Genomic DNA, 23,533 nt, shown 5'->3' on the forward strand with positions numbered 1-23,533 from the left:
TTCCACTACCGTGCTTCCCAAGGTCCCCAGCACTGCAGTGCCACTCTTCCCAGCACGGCTGCGTCACCAGACCTCATTTGCTGAAGGGATCTTTAGGGAAAAATAATTGAAAACTTGTCTGGAGTTTCCTGGTTCTCTGGACCTCGTCTTAATGTTCCACCTCAGTACCAAGTGGTGGAGTTGCTTTTGGTATGTGTTGAACGCAGATCTCAAGTGGAGAGTGAACGTCCTTCGAGTTACTGAACAGCTAAAATGACACCCCATTTTCTCAGCTAGCACTACTTAAAGAAAATTTCCTGCCGCAAACGGCATCAAACCAAAGCCCCGAGTTGCCGTGGTTCCTTCGCTTCAATCCCACTGCCCCAAGCAGAGTACAAGTACAAGCCCCTCAGAGCGCACTCGTCAATTACTGAGTCGGTCTGAATTGCTAGAATTAGTATTTTATTGGCATTTCTTTCCCCAGACCAATATCTGTGCAAAGCCTGTGAATTGTCCGTTGCTTAATTACATCTTAACATGTTGAAAATTCATGCACACAGTTGTGACATTTTAGTCATTTTTGCAGAATGACAGTCCTTTTATTTTTCAGTATTTATTGTTCAGTATACAGCCACGTGATAGACTGAAGCTAAGGAAAAACTGGGGAGAATGATTCACAGTAAAATTTTGAGAAGTCCATTTCTTCTAAATCAAGGCAGAAACAATTCTCATATAGTCCGTGATCAATGACTAAATTCTACGTTATTTTAAATTTACTTAGCACTATAAATAATCATTAGTGACAATACTACTATAACCTGAAAATAAGGCAGGGGCAAGATCCGATCTACATCTGGTTTATATTTATAGTGTTCATACTTGTATATTATTTCATATTCATACACTCGTATAAAACAACAACAAAATAAAACTGTCCCCACAATAATAAACAAGGGTATATTGTACAGCTTGTAAGTTATGGCATACAGTAAAACTCATATAACATCCCATAGGTTATGGGATACATTAATAAATAGACAATGATATGTTAATTCACAAATTTAACACAGAATTTTAAAAGAGAAAGTAGGATATTACATACGATGGGGCCGATACATCATTACTGCTTTTACTCCACTTTAAAATAATGGCACTTTCATGTCATGGGAAACTCAGAAGTAATAGTGTAACAAATCACAGTCAACACATACAATTCGGCAGAGATGTAATATTTTAAGAGCAACCTGCATTTTTTGGAGTGCTTGATTTTGCAACCCTGGAATTGAATTGTTCACTTTTAGTTTCTCTGACTGCCTGTTTAATGTATGGGGGGGGGGAAGTACTTAAAGTACTTGTCTTACAGTATTCACCAGCTTTGCTTTTTGATTTGGAAGCAAATAGTCAGCTTATTGCTTTGCCATTGCTCTTTCCCACCAAACCAGAAGCAAGCCATGGACGCCCATGGCAGTCCCATGGGTCCATCCCACTCACGCAGTGGCTGATGTGTTGGCTTTTAACAGTAAGTGGCACCCTAAGTATCTAATCGCTCTATTTATAGAATTTAAAACCCTAAACTACTTTGGAACATTCATATATTTTACCTACTGCTAAGCTGGCAAATATGATTTAATGACATGATAACAGCTTTTAAATCCATTGAAGCCAAGATTTGTCATAATATTCATACAACTACACCTATAGTTGTACCTAATTCCTAACTTTGCAGTGCTGCAACTCTCCAGCAGTAACAGAGATGTATGTATGTACATATGTATCAAAAAAGGAGCAAACCGGTGTTGTGGATGGACTTATGTCTGCTATCCTCATGCTCACTGATTACATTTTTATTAGAAACCATATCAGGAGGGGACTGCTGTGGGAAGAGAAGCACAAAATGCTGCTCAGGAAGGTCTGAAGGCAGGTGCCAGGTAGGCAAGCGGTTAATGTCAGACACAAAGGGATGCTTTTGATTGCTAGGGCTGCTTGTGCTTCTGGTAGTCACGGCTTCTCCAGTCATTCACAGAGCGTGATGGTGAGGTCTAATGGGGAAGCTGCGTAACAGTCACAAAAACTGTTAGACCTGTCTGCAATTTGTCCTTCAAGCTTTGAAAGAGACAGGAGGCAGCCACGGAGGGCTGAGGGGTTAAAGGCGGACGGTGGTTTTTATGTCTGAGTTCGATTTAAAGCAACAGTATGCTTCACACTGCAAATCAATGTTTATTTTACCACAGAACCATCAGAATCGACAATGGGGTGCCAGAGTGCATCTTCGCTAATCTATCCCATAACAACACAGCAGCACAATTTTCAAAGACACATATTTATACATCTGGTAACCACTTTTGTCCCCATTACTTAATTAAAGATTAGAAACCCTTTGGGACACACATACACGCGCACACATTTTTTTTTTTTTAAAAAAAGCAATACAAATTTTTTCTTGCTGTCAGAAACAGAAAGCGCCATGTGGTACATCATCGTTTCCTGGTCCCACTGTTGCCACTGGCAGACTTATTGAAACTTCTGCTCATCTGTGGGAAGTGTACAGTTGGTGTTCTTTCAGTGGGGCCATACAGCCCTAAATTCCTGGCTGTAGCTGACTTTCGAAGAGGCTTGACACTGGGAAAAGGATTGAAGACTTGAGGCTTTGGGTTCGCAGGCTGAGGAGATTTAGCCAGGTTTCCGCTGTCACTGGATGAACGGGAAGACTCTGATAAACGTGGCTGGCCGGACTGATGGGATGTTGACTCAGTATTGGTTTTGTTATCTGAGGTGAGTTCCAGCGCTTCCAGTTTCAGCTGAACCGCTGCCATGGTTGTGCTGCTGTCTGCAGACACTGGCTCAGGCGACTGCCGGTCAGCTTTTCGAGTAGTCCTGTCATCCAAACCACCTCCTTCTCTTTCTCCAAAGTCAGAATGCTTGGAAGTCTCCTCCTTTGCACCAGGACTATTTGTTTTACAGCTCTCGCTCTGCTCATCTATCAGTCCTACAGTATCCCCGTAGCCCAGCTGGCCTTTGGCCCTAGCAAGATTCTTTCGATGAACTCGTATGTGAGCGCGCCACGGAGAGTTCAGTTTTGTTTTAAGATCTTCTTGGGGAATGGGAGACATCTTCCCTGTAGCGTGACTTGGGATGTGAATAACAGCATTTTTGAGAGACCTGTTATTCAGTTTCATCTTCTTTCCTAAAAGCAGGTGGTTTATCACCGGGGAATGGTTTACCTGAGAAGGGAGGAGGCTGGTAACTGGCCCTTTATCTGAAAGAAAGTGTTTAAAAGAAACACAGTGCTGTTAAAGATCGAAACAAGTTAATGTTCTAAGGATCCACCACGAAATTTGATGGCTTTCTTGAGGTACAGCAAAGGTTTGTAGGACTGTCTGGTATTCAAAAAATTTTAAAAATTACTGGATTTCTCTTACATCTGGGGGTCGAACAGAAAGCTGTAACTTCTATACTAAACATTCCTTCTATAATAAACAAGAAGCCTCCCTGCTTCTTGCCTACGGGTAAGTCCTGAGACAGGAATACCACGAAAATAAATCATAACAAAAATAACTTCTCACTTTTTGGAACTGAACTGTAACTGGTAGTTTAACATTAGTATTGGCTTCTGATCTTTCCCCTCTCCTGCATTTCTCTCCCATCGGAGGCAATTCAATCCCTGTACAAGGACAGTCAAATAAGCCTCTCCATGAGGCTTGTGTGACTGGAGAATGAACCAATGTATTTTTAATGGATAAACCGCACCAACTCTTTTCTATTGGGTCCTCTTAAACCAGAGCAGTAGACTCAGAATTAGGTAGGTAGATGACAGTTTGATTAAACCACAAACCCAGCCCCGCATCATGATTAGTAAGATTAGAAAGGTTTGTGTTTGGAGGTGAGGGTTGGCAATCCTTGGGAGTTAACATTTTACTGTTTGCACTGTTTCTACTGGCTACAGCCTTTGTTCAAAGCAAATACTTTGACAATATTTAAAAAAAAAATTTCCTTACAAATGATGTTAACAAAAAATTGCAGCTCTGTGTATTCAAATGCTCCTGCTAGGACAAGTTTAGACAATCTAATAGAGGAATAGAAATTCTCCATGGTGACTCATCTCCATGGTTCAACGCTGACTTAGAAAGATGATACCTAAGTGGGGAGGAATGAGTGGGGTGGGCTGTGTTCAGCTTGCACACGCGCTAAAACCTTCAGCTGCAATGCTCGTGCTAAGCCCTACATTTTGAGTTTGCCAATTGGGGAAACAGACTCCATAAAACAGATTACTAACTAACGGACTGATGTCTGGCTCAATCTTCACAGCAGAATCATTATGGCTACATAAACTGCCAGCCACAATGGAACACCTAAGCTAGTTCTTCAGCTGCATAATTTGCCATGCCCAGATGAAATGAGAGGAGTTCAGATAATACGGGCCAGCTAGAAATCTACCTGACACTTGGTCTGAAGTGTACTCATCTCCTCGTTTCACTTTTTCCAGTGCATCAGTATGTCAACTCCAAGAATGCCAAAGATTTAAAGTTTTTAATCAGAGAGATCAACGCAATGCACCCAGACAGCAAAGACATTTTTAAATACCATTGTTCAGCTGGTCCCTGGGACCTAAAAAAATCCCAGGGTCGTCATCTTCAGATCCTGACAAAAGAAGAAAAAACATCACGTTCTCATTTACAATCTGTCTGTAGGAAGTGGTACCCCTTTACTACTAATGTGTTATATATTCCATCAGTCTCTCTTGTTTTGTCTACGTAAAAGAATGGGTCTCCTATGATGACGTTAGCTTGCAGTAATCAGTAAACGAAGCATGTTTTGATATGTTACCTGCTCTGATATACACATGGTGAACCTGCTGTTGCTGCTTCTTCTTTATCCTGGAATATTGCTTTTTCAGTGCATTAATATCAGTGGTCATACGCTCCATCATCATGCTGTTAAAAGCAGCGTGATACTCGCTTCGGCAAGAGTTTATTGCTCCTGGACTTAATTCTGCAATGTTACTGGAACCCAGACTTTGTTCTTCATTCTGATCTGCACAGAGCGTGAACAAAGTGGACATGAGGAGTAAATTGGCATACTCAAGAGTTCTGCAGATTATCTACAAGGGAATTCTATGTCCAATTCCTATTGTCTTATTTGACTGTACGCTTTAATTAAAAAATTATTATAATATGCACATTTAACAAAGCTGCACTATTTATAATAAGTATTACATTTCTAGAACTACTGCTTAAGAATGGCAAGGGTTTGAGGGGAGTTTAAAGAGTACAAAAGTCAATTAACATAGCAAGGCAAAGTTATAAGCACAGTTCTTCAGTTACCCAAAATTACATCAAGCTATCACTAAAGTAATTCAGAAACTAATTATGAAAGACACTCAGTTGGTCAAAGAGGAGGCTAACAATGCAAGTTATAAAATACATTACAGTCAAGCAGGCATGGGATTAAACAACTGACCTGGTGATACCAGGAAGAGGCATCAAGAAACAGTTACAGCACCACAGGGAGAAAGCTGCTAGTAGCAACAAGAGGGATAAGCACAGAGCAGCTGAGGTTCAGGCAACTTGAAAGCATCTCTGATCAACAGCTGCAGAGCAACAGCAGCCGTGCAATTTATTTTCACAGCTGTTTCTGATGCACCACCAAACTGGCACTCCAGGGTCAAGGGGATAATTCTTTTTCAAGGGATGTTTGTTTGGCTTTGGCTTAGTTTGCAACAGCAGTTTGATGTTCTGACTAAGCGCTCGCTTGAAGCGGCAGGTAGAGACGTACAGTCCCTCAGGAAGGAAAAAACACACCACCACAGCAATCAAGAGGAAAATTACAGCTTATAGGTCTCAGCAAAAACAAGCCACAAGAATGATGATGTGTAAATCAGGTAACAGCAACTGCTACATCAGTCTGTGGGGAGGGTGGAGGATAAATAGTTACAGCCTCTCCCAGGATATCATAAAATCACTGTTGATCCAGTACCATTTCATAAAGGCTGCAAGTTAATAGAATTATCCGCTTTTCTTGTATGGATCAGAATTTTGTTCTGTTTGTAGAGCTTGCACAGGTGAACATGCAATTCTGTCAGAAATTTCATTTCAACGTGGAGGGATTTGAAAAATAGTGACATTTTGTCAGAACACCCTAAACCCTACCCAATTTTATAAAAACATGAATATAGCCAAAACGTATAACAGTCTGAAGGTTTGGCCAAAAGAGTGGTGAAAATGACCTACAGAATTCACCCACTGCTGACAGGTTCCAGTATTAGCCACGCATATGCTACAAAAGGCCAAGATTATTTATTACATGTACACTCTTCATAAAATGCTGACTACCTAACAGCTTTCTTGGAAACAAGCATGGATTTAGGGTGGACTTTTTTTCCAAACGCATGCTTCTTTTTTTGTGGGCAGGCAACACTATGGGGTTGATTTTTTAACCATCACCGTAGCCAAATCCTTAACACACATTGTCATTTATTGTATACATGCAGCCTTCAAACCTGACTTTGAAGACATGTTCATGGACCGCAGAGCGAGTAATTTGGTACCTGCTGTAATCTCTACACGAATATAAAATACAATTTTCATAGCAGCTTTCACAGAGGAAGCTATAGACAATTTCTTCAAGGTCATGCAGATTTAACTATGTTTTCCAAAATGAACAAAAGCACCTTTACCTTTCATCTGTTTTTGGTATTTTTGGAGCTCTGGTGCCAAAAACCCACTTAATGGTCCAAGACAGCCAATTGCATTGGCAATTGAGTCTTCATCATCTAGGTCATTCTCCTCATCACTGTCTCTGGTTCTGCCTAGCCTTCTGTCAAATGAGAACGTAAGAGAAATAAGAAAGAGATATTCTTAAATATGATAATTACCAAACATCTTTATGTTCTTTAGGAGCATACATGGGACGATGACACTTGCCTTTTCACTATCTGTGTAGGGTAAACAATAACCCTATATGCCATAAGCAACGCATTTCAAACTTACCCTGAAAGTGAAGTTGATTTAACTGCTGCAGGGAAAGGAGTAATGTTGTATGTGTACTTCTCCCTTAATTCTGCCAGCTGTGGGAAGGGAAACTGAGCCATGGTATAAACAGTCTAGGGGAAAAAAAGAAAGAAAAAAATGCACTTTTAAAAATTTTGCTTTAACTAACAGTGCCACAAAAGATTTTTTTTCCATGAACAGACTTTCACAGTCTTGCAGGATTAAAGGCTGCATATTCTCATGTGCTGCAAGAAAATGGAAATGGTCTAGTTTTATGATTCAGCCAGTATTTCCTATAAGAAAAGTAACAACTGACTCACTAGAAAGATACATGGTTTAGAGGAAAAAAAAAAAAAAGGAACGGATAACATGAGATGTAGGGTCATTTTAAACTCCTGTACTTATTTAATAATCATTGTCAATCCTCTCCTTGCCAGCACACCAGAAATCCTCCTCCTCCAATTATGATTTCACTTACATGAATGCATCATTGAGGTTTTGAGGATCTTCCAGAAGACCTACGTTTCTGCTCAAGTATTCAACAATGTATTGTCACTAGCATAGACAGGAAGGAGCAAATCCTCACTTGATGTGGACAGTTAACAGATCCGTTACTTCACCTGAGCAGCTCCAAGAGCTTGTGTGAAGGAAATCACTTCACCACAAAAAAATATGGCCAAAGAAGAAGGACCCAACATTATGCAGCTAACTTTTCTCCTCTCGGTTTCTGGGTTTGATTGTTGTTTTGTAAAGTTTTTTTGGTGTTTTGTTTTAGGGTTTTTTTTGTGAGGTTGTTTTGTGTTTTTTATGGGGGGTGAGGGAGGTGGGGTAGTAGTCGTTGGTTTTTTTTAAAAGGCATTTGTTCTATGGTGAACAAAGAAACGACTCTGCAATTCTCTGAACTCAGCACATAGTCCCCAGAACGTTAAACAAGGCCATAAAAGCCTCTAATACATTTTATTTACTTCAATACTCAGAGTTAAAGAAGATCAATAGCTGCAAATGCACTTGCTTTAGGCATTATTTTCGCTGTAAGTCTTTTTGTAGTAACAGAATGCGTGTCGCCAGCCAACCCCGCAGAAAGACACATCATATTCATTGTAATATCACTGCTGATTTGTTCTTACCTATTTTAGTTGCCCTTTTTCCCCGTTTTTGTACACTTATAACTATTCAGGGCTTTCAAATTACTGACACACAATTCACTGTGTGTCAGAATGTCAGAAGTAAAAAGAAAAAAATAGCCAAAAAATAATTTCTCACAGTTTCTCTGAAATATTAAAGCTGTTCCCCGTCTTGAAAATTAAATGTCTTCTGAAAGATGGCAAAGAAAAAAATTCTCATTAGCTATGACAGGAAATCTTCACTTACATTTTTTTTTTCCTGTGCTATTAAGTCAGTGACATTTTCATCTGAAGGCAAACTGCCTCAATTAAGATGAAAGGAAATTTTGAACAATTTCTCCATAATCCATTCTTGAACTGTGCCTTGTCTGTGCTAAATACTCTAAGGAAAACTGCAAACATGAATTCAGTACTAGACCTTTCCTGACAGAAGAAAAAAAAAAAAGTGTCACTAACAGCAATGATTTATGCAACGAGGAACAGGAAGGACACTCCTGGCTGGATCAGGCACAGGGATCAGTGCAGTTCAACAGTCTTCTGCATGAAAATGCTTTTACAGTTCAAGCCATGCACAGACTCTAAGGCAAAGGAGAAAGCCTACAAAAACGCAGAGCATGAATTGGAAGCTTTGCCACTCTGTGAAACTGCAATGCTACTGTGAAAGACAAATATTCTCTAGGGCTTAAGCAGCAATATCCCGGCAGTCTAGCAGACGAAGGAATTTTATGATCTGGAGAAAGACCTACCTCTGGCCCAACATGTCTGCCTGCTTGTTTGATCTCCACCACACTTTCCTGTTGGGTTTTTTCCCCCCATATGTCTCAACTCTCTCCCTTCATAGAGAAGGAGGTGTGTCTGGAATTTATTTCTGCTCTTTATGTCAACAGCCTTTTTCAGGTAACTTGTTCCATATGCTAGTTACCCTTTAAGTGGAACAGTCGACACTGAGCCCTCCATTTACTCCTTGCACCTACTGTTTTAGATTACGCTTTTAGCTATTGCCTGTCTCCAATCCGTGTCTCTTCCAGACCCTGTGCAACTTCTTTCATTCAGCATACACATTTTTAACTTAATTACTTGTTATCAGATTATAACTGGAGGCCTCACTTGCCACCTGGCTATGAGATTCACAGACAAATTTTATGCTGATGTAAGTGCCACTGGAAATTTAAAAAAAAAATATTGTCAATCACCACTTGTGATCTCCTCACAGCAATGCTTCAGAGTCAAAGCATCCTGTTCCTAGTTTGTACACAGCCTTGGATGCCATTTGATTAATTCTGGTGAGCTGTGCCAGAGGGAAACAGCCTACCCATACAAAGCATGATGCAGCCGAACTTATTATCTTATTTATGGCCATAAGGGACAGATCCTGGGAATAAGAAAAAAAAGACAAGGAAAAAAACCCTCTCGTCTCACCTCAAATCAGTAGCATTTGTCACTCCTTTGCCTTACCCTAAAAATGCAAAGCTACCTACACCCTCAGCAGAATACCGTACAGAAGGTTTTGGGCTGTGGCTTCTAAAACAGGGTAAGCAGTTTTGCCATTGCAGACAGCTCAAACACTCTTAAGAGCCACCCCACACTGGTTTAAGGCTCCTCTCTCTTTTCACTTTCACTCAGAAAATAAAACAAAAAGCAAAACCAAACCCATAAGAAAACAAAGTGCTACTAGTGAATACCAGGAAATCAGAGTAGCTGTCTACAGGAGACAGTCTAAAATGCTAGGGTACTACAAAGGGATTAATCCCTGTTGCCCTCCACCACAGTAAACACGCAGGGATTCCTCTCCTTTTCCTGTTTGCTTCTTATCTCCTCTGTGCCGGAATGTTTCTAGGCGTACAAACTGAATTAGTTTAGCTGCTCATAAAAACGCTCACTTTCTGAGAAGACATGAAAGTATATACTCAATCTAGCACATGCTGTTTAGAATATATGCAGGCACCTGTCGTACAGCCTTCTATCTCCATGTTTGAACGAAAGATTATTAATAGGCCAATAAAATGACATTACTGAATACTGTATTTGTTTAACTTCTAGCCCTGAATACATACCCAGTCTAGCATCTGATGTGTACAGCCCTTACCCTTTATTTACCTAAACCGTTCCATCTGAAAAAGGAGGAAGCTCTAAGCTTGCTTGCTCCTCCAATCCCTCCATGCTCTCCTCAGCATGACACTGTAAGAACTCTTGCAACGCAAGGGCCAAATCTGCAAAAGCTTTAAGCCCACAGTCCTAGGTAATGTACTGTCTGCATGGGAGGAGAAAGGCAGGCATTTTTAACGATAAACTTGCAGCAAGTATACATGCTGGTGGAGAGAATGAGGACAGGAGTCCTCTCATCTACTTTAGACATCTGCTCCTCCAGCACTTGGCCCTAAAGCCTTACCTCCCTCTTTAAACTACCAAAGGAAGGGCTTTCTAGAGCACAATTTGTTTTCTAGTGGTGGAGAAGGGCCTGTTACTCTTCACCGGCTTAAGTGAGCCTGCACAAGTAGTTCAGATGCAAATGTAAGCATCGTGCAAGCCTAAAGTGAGGTGACTGCCACCAGCAACCTTTACTGAAATGTGTAGGGAAGGCAGAGCAGAATATTAATCCTTTCCTGCAGTAGGATACCAATCCTTGAGCCCCTTTGTAAAGAGTATTAGACGTAAATTCATGGATCTGATTTTGATGGGCGGGAGTGGGGGGGTGGGGGGCCGCAGCGGCGGACGGTGTGGAGAAAGAACAATTTGTAAACAAAGCAGTCCAAACGTTCATCTCTGTCTGACTCCTCCGAAAAAGCCTAGAGCAATTTAAAAAACAGTATCTTCAAGCAGCCTGGGTCCTTTCATTAACGCAATGGTTCATATTTCTTTATTTTCTTCTCCAACGCAGAGAGAATTGTTCAAATGCAGCAGGCAAGCACATGGTGGCATTCGTATCCCCTAATGGTAAACACCTGTAGTGCCTAACTCCACTTACAACAAAGAGAGCCTCGAGTGAACACCTCAGGTGGAGATGGCTACACTGCCAGTGCCTGCATTTCACCTGAAGAATGCTATCTTAAAAACAGACGCACTGCTTCTCTATGCAGAAAACTTAAACCTCCCACGTTCTCCGTATCAACAGCAATGCTATCCTACCTACCTTAATGCTCCTATCAGTGTCACAAAATACACACGTACACTATGAATACTTTGCACCAAGTGCTTATTTTTTTGCTGAAGCACAAAAAGACTGATAATTCATTATACTTGTATTTGCAACAGCTAAAAAACCAAAAAGATCCTTCCATCCCTCCAACCAGTAAGTTACCTATGCCTTATCTTCTATTACACACAATGGTGAAGAAAGAAATCCCCACTGAGTCACTAAAACCCACGTCAGCTTTCCCAACATTATTCTTTGTCACAAGTGCCACATCTTGATTTTGTACTGCGCTTGACATCAGGAACTGAAACACAATGAATATGAGAAGGCGTCACCTTGGGCCACCCTCCTCATGCATCCTCAATATATGAACTGCCTTGTGAGAAACCTTAACGCTTATTTTAAAAGCGTGCAAGTACCTCTGACCAGCTGCATTTCCATTTTTGAAGCAAAACAAAGCCACAAGTGCTCACCTCTCATTCCTAGACCTCCCTCATTGAACAAAAAAACCCATCAATAACAAAAGCCAAAAATCTGAAAGTGATCCTTTACTTCATCAGACAATGGAAGTGTATTATCCCAGACAGTCAATAAGTTTTGCTTCCAGTAATAAGTAACAGAAGTCACCTGCTAACTCCTCTAACTCATCCAACTTCATATACTGAAATTGACTTCTTCCTTCCCCTAAATCACATAAAAAATTTCAGATTAATTATGTGCTCTGAATTTGCACCCATTTAATCACCATATTCTAACTCATCAAAAGCAAAGTTGCAGAACCATAGCATGAAGTCTTTATAAAACATCTAAGTAGACAACACCTCAAGGATATCAGGAAAAGAAAGTGTAAGTGCAAATCAATACAATTATATCTGTAATACTAAAGTCCCTCTCCTTTCCCAGAACAATGTGGATCTTTGTTCTCATAAAATGACGTATGCTTTAAGAATTCAGGGACTGCAATTATCTACAAATGTCTTTGTTTGTAGTTCACTGACGACTGTTCATAGCTTTTTTTTTTTTTTAAAATGATGAAGGATATTTTTCCCTTCTCACTTGATAAACTCTTGTCTCCCAGTGTCTGCAGAACGAAAAGGACACAACGTAATAAATAACTGGCCAAAACATAAAGATAAAACACCCTAAAAATTATAACTACTAAAAGATTCTACATCTTACTTGCGTAAATCCAATTGGACATTATATCACAACAAACTTTCAGCTGTCAACATACAACCAATTTTTTATCAAACGAAGCCTAGTGGTTCTCTATACTCAATGTATAAGACAAGATTTTAGCTTTAACTGCAAGTCATCTATTTGTTCCATTGACATGCTAGCTCAACTTAGTTATCTTAAACTTATATTCCTGGGAGAGATCAGGTTTCTGCAGTACCTGAACAAAAGTGTCATTTGTTAGAAATCAGCACCTAAAGGATTCACAGAAAATACTAACAATAATTATATCACAATTACTCACCTGCATGAGTTCATTGCTGTCAATCAGACTGTCTTCCAGCATCTCCTGGGTCAGCTTGCCCATGGTACTGTAAAACTCATCTGCAGTTTCACAACACTCTATTTGCCTACATCAAAATACATGTTGATTTTTTATTTTACTTTTACATACAATTATACACCTCCAAGCCAAAAGTGAACTTTCTGTTATCATAACATATGCCCTTCCATTAGTCGCCTTAATTCTTAAGTTTATTGTAATCCTACCTACACTTCCAAATAATAAAACTGTGCACATTACATTGGAAATACTGTTGCAGTAAAAGGATGTACTGAGCACAGTAAGCACACTTACTGTCCTGACTGCTGACGGTAAAGGATTCATGCACGTCCAGACAAGTTATTCCTTCTGCCCCTTTCACTTCTACAACACGAGAATCAATAAATCCTGCCTCCTACTAGCACAAGGGAGCTCCCTGCTCAAAACAGGAGCATAAAGATTTCTTGACTGCCTTGTCACCCATTCTTCACTGCTGAATTCACTGGCTGAACTGTCTTTTTGTCAGACAGGAACACACTCGCTGTCCAAAAAACATTCCGGTGGAGTAAATTAAGTATAGGTGTATTTATATATGTCATTGTATTCAAGAGATCTGAGCTCACACAATGCATAATGAAGGAAAATTCACTCATAATCCTGCATACTTGTGAAAGCTATTTCTGAATTAGAGATGCAGACTTTTTTGTTTGGTTTTTTGTTGTTGTTGTTTTTTGTTTAGTTTTGGGGTTTGAGTTGTTTGTTTCCCCCCCCACACTTTTCTTTGAATTTTCTAAAAACACAGAATCACTCACAGAGTGTCAGCTAGAGGAAGATAAATATGAGTAATATGCTTTTGTGAGTTGCTCTTCTACATACATTAGGGTCAGCTGCTAAATATCCTCTCTTGTCAAGTGAAAAATTTGTTTTACTTCTATCCCAAACAAGTGCATTGCTGGCTACGTGTTGTAGCCTCCCCTGTAAAATACAGCTGCTGGAATGATCAAAAAAGTACACAGCCCTTTTTCTTAAGGATTAGAAGAGGAAGCTTCTGTTGATCTCCAATGTCTGAAGAGAACAGCCCTTTAACTATGAAACCCCTACTGAAGTCTTAACATAGTTTAGCTAAAAGAATGATTAAATAGTTAAAAAAAAAAAGGAGCATAGAAACAATGGGTATGTAGCCAATTATCACAAACTTACTGCTTGCTCTCCCCGATACCTGCAGTCTCTCGTGACCTCCACATACTGCTTTCTCTACTGCACCTATTTTTAAGCCTCCCCATTCCTTCAGTCTCCCTCAGAACAGAAGAATGATTGAACCACCCACATTTTAGGAAAAGCACTTCACGCCCCATTTTCACATCTAGAAAGATAGTCTTGAGAAGTATGAAGATCATGAGACTATAACCACTGTTTCAGGCCCCACTTCTTTAAATCCCCCCCGTTCTATTTCTAGTGGAGAAGAAAGAGGAACAAAATCTCAGTCTCCTCCCAGCAAAGACCAGTCTTTTACTTCCTCATCTCATTTGATATCACTAATCACAAGCCTAGTGAATTTCAATTCTTATTCAGTTTTACTGAATCATCACCTTTTGGGTCTCTAGTTATCACACCAGTGTCCCTTTCTGTTAATTGCCCCCAAATCTCCCAGACCTTCTCCCATTCCCCACAAACAATAGTTACAAGGTATGCAATGTGAACGGCTTATTCTTTTGGACATACTCTTACAGATTTATTCATTCTGTTCCTTCCAATTTTTATAAAACACGTTTCATTTTTGCTTTAAGCTCTATGGTAAAAATCTTCAAAGCAGTGACTTTCTTTTTTATCATGTTATGAGGTGGAACATTTTTAATTACAGCTTTTAAGTGCACAGAGACCCACTGCATTAGGACCTTTTATCTAAAGGTATGGTACAAAGTAATAAAGCACAATGGGACTACATACAGCTTAATCCTAATGCAAATGATTCATGCAAGTTTAATTCATGAACTGAACAAATAAAGCTCTTAGGAAATTATTATTCTAATTATTATTCTTCGGATTAAAAATTAAATATACTACACAAAGTCTCTTACAATGCTACTGGCCTGCAGTGCTAATTTATTCAGAAAGAAAAAAAGAAATGAAACCTCCAAGGGCAGAGCTAAACATAAATCCCAGGGGTTCATTCTCAGGGGAAGAGGAAGGCGAGTGCTGATAGGCATCACAAGAAAACTTTCATGCAGCTGCTGATGCCAGCTGAAAAAAGTTTCCAGCTGAACTAACATCTGCTCGACCTGTCAGAGCTCACACCTCCCACTGAAGCCAGTGACAAAACTCATTTCTCCAGGAGCACCGTACACTTTGGAATGCAAATATTTGCTATGACAACACAGGAGTTTAGAAGAACTAACCATCTCTTGTGTTCTGTCCTATGTGGTGAGTTTCCAAGGCCATAAAGGACTATAATAGAAACCTGACTAGCATGTGCTTAAAAGCAGAGAATTTCAGGAAAATTTGTCTGCAGGCCTTAACAGAAAAGAACCATGTAACACTAAATCATTCTCTTCATAATATTGAACTCTCTTCTTGGCTATAGCCAATGGGCTCAAATCCTTAGGTCTCTAAACGAAAATAAGGGAATTAACATCCCCAGCTTCAGGTAACCAACTAAATTAGCTAGTCACCCTCAATTCTCTCTGTATGTCTTTCCACAGAGTATTTACCAGCTCCCTCAGAGGACTATGTTCTGGAAAGTCTAACCAATCTTTTAGCATAGCATGAAGACATTATACACAGCCAACGCAAACAACGGAGACATTTCCTGCAGCAAGGGTCAGTTAATTATCATGCCCATTCTGACACGATGGGGGAGCCACAGAGGCACCTTCATTCTGCTTTGAAAAAGCTGCACATTCTACTGAAAGATTGCATCCTGTTTAGAATTGAGAACACGCTTTTCAGAGCAACGTGAGTGACACACATTCCTCATACTGAAAAGAAAAATCAGATAAAAATGACCACTTACTCTCCCAACTTTGCCCAGATCGCCAAAGCTACTCTCAGTATAATTTCAGAGCCTTCAAAGAATACTGAATCCCAGATCTTCAGAACTGTATGGTTAGGCAGGCAAGTGGCAAAGAGGGTCAGAAACCACTGCATTGTGAAGACGTTTGTAAGTGGGGGTTCATAGCCTCCTGAAATTTAAAAAAAAAAAAAAATCTGTTTAAAATAATTGTAATTTACTATTATTTTACAAGAAGTATATGCTTCATACTGAAATCTACCAGACATCTAGTACCTCTGTTATTGCTAAAAAATTACTTAGCCTGCAGCTGCCCAAAGATAAGCCGAGAAAAAGAGCGATGGAAAGATGACACACTTAGTCACCTTTCATTCTGCTGCACTGCAAAAAGCTTTAAGCAGCAGCATTGGTTTTGGACTGTAAACCCTGGAAAACACCATCATGCTTGTTTTTTTCTCTTATATTAGAAAGATTGCTTTTCCTTCCCCAAAGCCATATGAGCTAAAAGCTTTTATTAAAAAATAAAAAAAAAAAACCAAAACAAAAAACTTCCCCAAACCCTCTGCATGTCTTCAGAAACTAACGTCACAAGAGGTCTTTATCTACAAGAAGGTGAAGGTGACTGTGTCTGTAAAGTCTTCTCTACTGTTTTAATATCTTGATGTGCTGCCAGCCTAGCAGAACTGACTATAACACATTCAGTTTCCCCTTTGGCTTGTTAAGTTTCAAACAAGATTTAGTATTTCAGGCTGAAAATCTGAAGTTTTACTTTCTTGTTATGCTCGGAGAACACTTTGTGCATCCCATTGTCAACTGATGCACTGAAGGCCGTGACCAAAGAGGCTGCTGCCTGCGAAAACACTTCCAAACAGCAGATACCTCCTTGATACCCATTCTTTGTTTTTATACAATTTGGGCACAGTCACAGTTTATTTACATGGAACATGATAGCATGTCTTTTCTAAGATGGAACTCAGGGTGCACTTATCTTCCAGACTGAAGAAAAGCCCAGCCAACCAACAACAAAACACCTACTCTCCCCAAAACACTCCCAAATAAAAGAGCTCTATCTTGTTTTCTAAAAAAAAAACAACAAAAAACAAACAAACAAGTCTGGAGGGAATGCTATACCAGAAAAAAAAAAAATAATAAAAAAAAAAAATCACAGTGCAAAGCCCGTTTTCAGGTAGCAGCCCAAGAAGCACTTACGAGTTTTGCACCTGTGTGTTGCTAAGCATCTAGGTGAAGAAATACTAACCAGCCACCATTGGCTCTCACGTTGTAGCTCTTCCTAGAACAGCTATGTAAGCTAGCCACTAGAAGGAGCAATGGTAGGACTGGTATCTTGAGCTAAGGCAAGGAATGACCTTTGCGAGGTAGCCCTTGTACTAAGCTGTGTGTTACAGTGTTGTCACTCCATAGATTTCATATCCTTGTCAACACAATTCTGTTTGCAGTTAGTGATAGAACCAACATATTTCCCCTTTATTTTTTTCCTGAGAGTGCCACCTATTCATGTTAAGATTATCAGTAACGTAAACCGTCATCTTTCACCTTAAAAATTTAAAATATACATTCTAAGCAATAAACTCAAGTAAACACTCACATATTTTTAAACCAGTGCTCAGATGAAACAATAGGAAAAACTAATTTAATAGCATTTTCTGTTGAACCTACCTCCACTTTCTCTGTTAGCAGCTCTTTGCAGGGTGTCTAAGTGCTGGGACAGTTCAGGAAGCTTCATTCGTAAAAGATCTCGGAAAACAGCCATATCCACAGAGAGAGCACGGAGATTATTGACAAAATAGCTATCAGGAAGCACCTTATCAATTAGGTAAATCATGATCTGTGGGGGAAATTAAATATAATCATGTAGGACCTAAAGGGCTAGTTATTTTCTAGGAATAACAGAAAAAAAATATAGAATTTTAAAGTTCCCAGTTCACTTAAGAATGGCTTGGAGCCAGCGGCAACACATGCCTCTGGTATCTCCATTTGTATGGGGAGAAAACATTATCATTTTAACCACTCACAGGTACTCTAGGTATCCACCAGCAATCAAGGTGAAAGGCCTCTTGAAGGTGTCCAGAATTTATGAACCATTAATGAATAAAATCAATGTCACAGTAAGCTATGCCCCAAATTGGGACCATTACTCAAGCCAAAGACACCTTTTGGCACTTCTGATGCTGTGTGTTTATGAGATTCTCCACACTGTTGGAAAGTTCCACTGTCCCTCCCTCTGGTTGTTAACTGACACAACTACAAGACCGATCTTCCACATCATCTTTTTTTCCCCCCTCTCCAAAATGCGAGATACTGTTCTTTAAAATAAACGCTCCACACATTTTACTGTGATGAGTTACCATGTGCTGCACTTCATCTTGTCACTTTAAAAGGTGCTAAATTAAGCAGCATGAGACATTTCAAACAGACATCTGCTTCAAGTGAGACAGCTCAACTACATGGGTGCTAATGTATTATTAACTGGATACTGTGAAACCTTCTTGAGAATGAACAAATGCAACAAAGAAATATGCAGAAGTTGATGTATATCATCAGCCCAACAGAAGATGCTGACCTTCACTTCATGATCTTTTACAATCTCTATTTGTGTTTTCATTCATTTCATATGACATAAGCCATAAATCCCTACCTTAAAGAAACCATTTTATAAAGGATTTTCCTCCCTTCCCATTGAGTGGTATTACTTCAGAAATCTCCGACATATGAGAGCATAGGAAAGAACAGAAATCTTTTTGCAACACTGAAGTCCATTCTGTTTCACTGGCACGTGAATTATTTTGAGAATGCTTTTTTAAAAAAGCAGCTTATGTATTTACCAGTTTGCAATAGATACTTTCTTCATGACACATCTCTACATATTTATTTTTATTATTTGACTTTGTAATATTTCCCCACAATAATGTCGAGGAAAAAATGGTTTTTAAGTTTCAGTATCTATAAGACTTTTATGCATTCTTTGACAGCTTCTACACATGTAAGCTGTGATTTTCTTGCTTACCACAGTTTCAGTAGGCTAAATTTGAGGTGTCTTGAGAGATTTAACTTAAACATGGTTACCTTAACTAGTAAAGACGCAAGCATCCCTGGCTGGGCTACCATGTTGGCTCCTGTGCTGTTAAAGCCCCGTGATGTCCACAGTACCAGCTGTTTCCCAGCCTCTGGCAGACAATTCCCAAAAAAGGAGCTTTTGTTTGTAACATCCTTCCCAGAAAGGGGACCTGACTGGTGAACCCCAAGAATCCCCTTCCTCCCTTAACTCCTAGACCCTGCAATAATCCAAACATAGCTTCCCCATAGCTCCAGTCCTGAGGACAGCTTTACAGGCAACAGCCTCTACAGCTGTTTGAAAGTCACTCTTCACTTGTTTTAGACGGCATAGTGACTACAACAGAACAGCTACGTGCTAACCCCCATTTCCTTTTTTTTTTTTTTTCTTACCTTGTTCCTTTTTGGTTGTGTTTCCCTCCCCCCCCCTTCCCTTTTCCCCCCCCTCACACTTCTCAGGAAATTCCAACTCTGCAAAGCCCACACACTAAGCTTGGAAAAGAAATCACTTTCTTTTCCATTTTTATTTTTGTCGTGTAAGACCCATTTTGGTGCTAACCAGCCTTCAGTACTTTACCTCCCCAGGGCAGTCTGGCGCCATTCCATTGTCTCCTTCGCTCAAGGAGCCTGACTCCACTCACAGTAAAAGACAATCCAATAATATAAAGATGCACACAGTTCTTATATTCAATTTGGACTTCATAAACCTTGGGCAATCATATTTCCTATATTATCATAATGTGTTTTAGGAGCTTCTGGACAGTATAAGATGACAATAAGATGTGATAAATTATAGCTAAAAATACCGAGGAAATTTTTAGCAAGAATTATTGAATGGAAATTTTATTCTCTGATATAAAGTAGGTATATTATGGTATTTTCTTCCTATTACAGGCAGTTCTCTAGAATGAAATACTAAATACCAGCTTGCTGGATTCTGCTATCACAAGCTCTATATATTTTAGGAGCTCTGAGTGAATTTAAATATTTACCATAGTTAAATCAGTGTCTAAGTCAAAACAGACAGCTTAGTATCTCAAGAGTCACAGTCACCTTTTATTAATTTGACCCCAACTCACGTATATGAGCAAGTTTACCTAAGGAAATTTGCACATGATCTTGGCAAACCTTAAACCATGTCCCATAGTAAACCGTATTTCCATTTTCTGACGTATTATAAATTTCATGAAGCTTTCTTTTAATTAGAACAGAAAAGGTCTACAAAAATAAAACATTGCATGACTAATATAGCCCAGAAAGTGTCTTCAAAGTGATTTACTTTCATTTTAAATATTTGTGTCTTCCTAGAATTTGCTTTAAAATGCAGCAGATTTATTAACTGCCTCACATGCTATTGCTACACAAGAGGCTGATAACGGAATCTGAAGGTTTCAGCTTCCTATGGTGTTTGGAAGCAGATTTGGAATTATGGGATAAGATATTCTAAAGTCAGTAGGAGTGTTCCCATTTATTTTTACTATGGCCAAGCCCTCATTAGTTTCTGTTTGAAAAAAAATTAACAGTTATAATATTCAAACTGTTCATTTTAGCTCAGAGAGAACAACGAACAATCCACAGATATAAGTTGGTTGACTCCTTTGAGTCCTGCTCTTTTGGGCAGCCTACAAAATTCATGCACTGGTTGATTCTGAAGTTCTAACTAAAATCAATTTTCAACACTGAAAAAAAAATATTTTACTCACTTTCAGGGCATCCCCTTCATTGCCCTCCATTACTTCCAGAATAAGCGCAGCTAGTATGTTAAATCCTTGACAATAGCCAACAGATTTATTCCACCTGGCATAAGCCAGCAAAACGCGTTTTAATACCACTCGATCTTGCTCTGCCTCCTGGCCACAGTAAGAACTACAACCAGTTCGGTGAAGGTCCTTTAAAGAAAAAGACAAGAAGAGACAGTAAAGATGTGCATCTTTCTTCCCCCTTTAGCTCTCCTGCCTGTCCCAATTTTCCTTCCACCTCCACCCTCCCAATACACACTCCCAAAGTTGATGACAATGTTTCTTTTTTAATCTGTAAACCTTTAGCTTACTGAAGAAAAATAGGTTCAGCAAGCTCTTAAATAAACAAGTTACCTAAAAGATGTTCATATGAAGCTGTCACAGAAGATACTAATAGATATCTACCTTTCAAAGAGGCAAGACAACAGCTTCATAATTGAACAAAAAAGAGCAGCTGTTTTTATCGAAGTGTAAAAGAACTACTAGGCAACTAAATTTTCAAACAATAAAAAAAACCCAGAAAGAGTGTCTTTGAGATTTAAGGGATTTATAAGTGAAAGGCAAAACATGTACTGCAATGTTTAATATTTCATAAGTAGTATCTATAAGCTTAAATTACCAAGTACAGATGACAATTGTAATCACCAGGAACGTATTTTGTTCCACATACTCTAATTGAGGTGACTACAAAACACAATCTCTCCTAAATAAAGTAATACTGCCTAAATAGGTAAACAGACTAATATTTAAGTCACCACATCAATACAAATCTATTAACCGTTTCCCTAAAACTGCCCATTGCTTTAAATATTAAACATTAATTAGCTGAGAAACATACATAGACAAAGGTGTTTCACTCCTGTAAAACAGCTGAAAAATGCTCCATTGCTGTATTATAAAACATACTTTTTAATCCCATCAAACATTTGTATTTATTTAGAGAAGAGGAAAAAAGACCACTTATGTTCCTTAGTCTCCATTAAACTCCAGTCTTTCTTTTAAAATAAAAAGTAGAAATTGGGAAAAAAAAACCCCACAAAACAAAAAAACAACAGTGATAGCAAATTTTTTCGCAGCTAACACTAACCAGACCAGTGCAGAAGAAGGACCAAAGAAGCCAATGAAATAATTTTGGTGAGCTAAAGGGAATTAAGATGTAATTTTTGCCAAAGCAGTTGCAGAGAACAAAATAAATCCAAATTCCATTTATTTAAAAAAAAATAAATCAAAATTTCATTAAAAAGTTAAAATAAAGAACAAACTAGCTGGATACCTTTACTATCTGGATGCCCATAGAGTCATCATCAGGATTACTTCTTTCATTGAACGTGAAACGCATGGTTTTATCCCAGTCAATGGCTATACTGTGTAAGTACTGATCAGCTAGGGTCAGCCAAACCTACAAATACACACAGCAAGTCAACAAAATTAATTATTTCTCAGACAAAATATGAACAGTTTTGATATATACCGTTAGATGAACCTCAACCACTTCACCCATATGTGATATGCTTGAAATACACAGAAGTTGACTTGAAATATACAGAAGAGGACTATATCAAAAACAAATTTTGCACAATTAAAGTAATACCTTGCTCCCTAAAACAGAAAGGAAGGTAACAGTTAGCATTAAATGTCCAGATCTATGAACTGCTTACAAAGATGCAAGTCCGTTGCCAGAAACTGAAGCCACAGGGTCCCTCCAAGATGGAGACGCACGCTCCTGCAAGGGCCCTCCTTGTCAGTTCAGCCCTTCCAACCTCGTAACCATTAAGGAGTTTTTGTAAAAGGTAACACTGCTGCAGACTTTCCTCAAACTCAACCATGGATTTATCTCCTGAAAACCCCACAAAAGAAATTTAGGGGTGCTTCTCTTTAGCAGAGGTATCTGCTGGTCAACTTTGCAGAAGAAATAGCACCTAGTCTTAACCATTTGGGATTGATCTGAAAATATCACTTGGATCAAAGTAACTTACAAGAGGGCTTCCTACACTGTTGGTGCTATAGGGAGTTCTGAAAACAAACATTTTGACTAATTTTAAAGCCTAATAATTACCAGATTTATGCATGTGTGTCTAAGACAAAGGCTGGAGCTTTATTAAGCATTTGAAAAGCTCCTGAATCATAAAAGACATATCATACATGTCATGTCATACAACGACAACAAGTAACAATAAAGGATCGCTCTCTTCAGGAAATTGAAAGAAATCATGAAAGCAAATTGGCCGAGTTTTATATCAGCCGTTAACTCACTCAAGTGAGAAAAGCAATTCAGACACTTCCCACAGATTTAAACACTTGATAGTTGCATGATGAACGAATTTATAGATAGCTCCCAGAATCTCATGTTTTCTGCATTTAAATGTCCCTTCCCACACTTTTGCAAAGCCACCCATGCGGAGGAATGCCGCTGTTTGCCTCCCAGCAGCTTTTGGCACTGCTGACATCCTACTGATGTTGGTTGACTTGAATTCTTTACCTCTGCCAGCCCCAGAAAACAAATGTCACATGCCACAGCAATAATGCAGATGTCACCCTGCTCCTGCTGCCTGCAAAGGAGGCAGTCAGCATGCTGCCAACACAAAATGCTTCCTTTATTCTGGTATCAATCTTAAAATCATTGGGAAACCAGGGAATGACAGTGAAAAGACCACATACGTCCCTTTTTTTAACACTACTTTAGTTAGCATCATGTGGTCATGTGTGAGCAAACACAGAGGTGAGCAGAATAAGAAGGAAAAGACAGAGACTTGAGTTAGATGATATGGCAAGTCTGCTGATGACACAAAACTGGGAGGAGTGGCTGATAAGCCCAAGGGCACCTTGACAGGCTGGAGAAATGGGCTGACAAGAACCTCATGAAGTTCAACAAGTAGAAGTGCAAAGTCCTGCACCTGAGGAGGAACAACCCCAGGCACCAGTATATGCTGGGGACCACCCTGTTGGAAAGCAGCTTTGCAGAGAAGGGGCTTGGGGGTCCTGGTGGACACCAAGT

The 23,533-nt window shown here is 39.3% G+C and overlaps 1 protein-coding gene across 4 annotated transcripts in view; it reads right to left on the reverse strand.

The window, feature by feature from the left end:
* Window positions 1-432: 432 nt before the first annotated feature.
* Window positions 433-23,533, reverse strand: part of TBC1D30 (TBC1 domain family member 30) — a 54,314-nt gene continuing 31,213 nt past the window's right edge. For 2 of the 4 annotated variants that reach the window (XM_063323026.1, XM_063323028.1), the window contains 10 exons: window positions 21,812-21,937; window positions 20,503-20,688; window positions 17,405-17,573; window positions 15,731-15,899; window positions 12,703-12,808; window positions 6,966-7,078; window positions 6,653-6,792; window positions 4,804-5,010; window positions 4,561-4,617; window positions 433-3,235 (listed from right to left, as the gene is read on the reverse strand). In XM_063323026.1, coding sequence (XP_063179096.1) covers window positions 2,454-3,235; window positions 4,561-4,617; window positions 4,804-5,010; window positions 6,653-6,792; window positions 6,966-7,078; window positions 12,703-12,808; window positions 15,731-15,899; window positions 17,405-17,573; window positions 20,503-20,688; window positions 21,812-21,937 — 2,055 coding nt within the window. In that variant the 3' untranslated portion in view covers window positions 433-2,453. The remainder of the gene's footprint in view (window positions 3,236-4,560; window positions 4,618-4,803; window positions 5,011-6,652; window positions 6,793-6,965; window positions 7,079-12,702; window positions 12,809-15,730; window positions 15,900-17,404; window positions 17,574-20,502; window positions 20,689-21,811; window positions 21,938-23,533) is intronic. The other 2 variants (XM_063323027.1, XM_063323029.1) reach the window with 1 other exon arrangement.

This window comes from Chroicocephalus ridibundus, chromosome 1, assembly GCF_963924245.1.
Source record: "Chroicocephalus ridibundus chromosome 1, bChrRid1.1, whole genome shotgun sequence".
Lineage (NCBI taxonomy): Eukaryota > Metazoa > Chordata > Aves > Charadriiformes > Laridae > Chroicocephalus > Chroicocephalus ridibundus.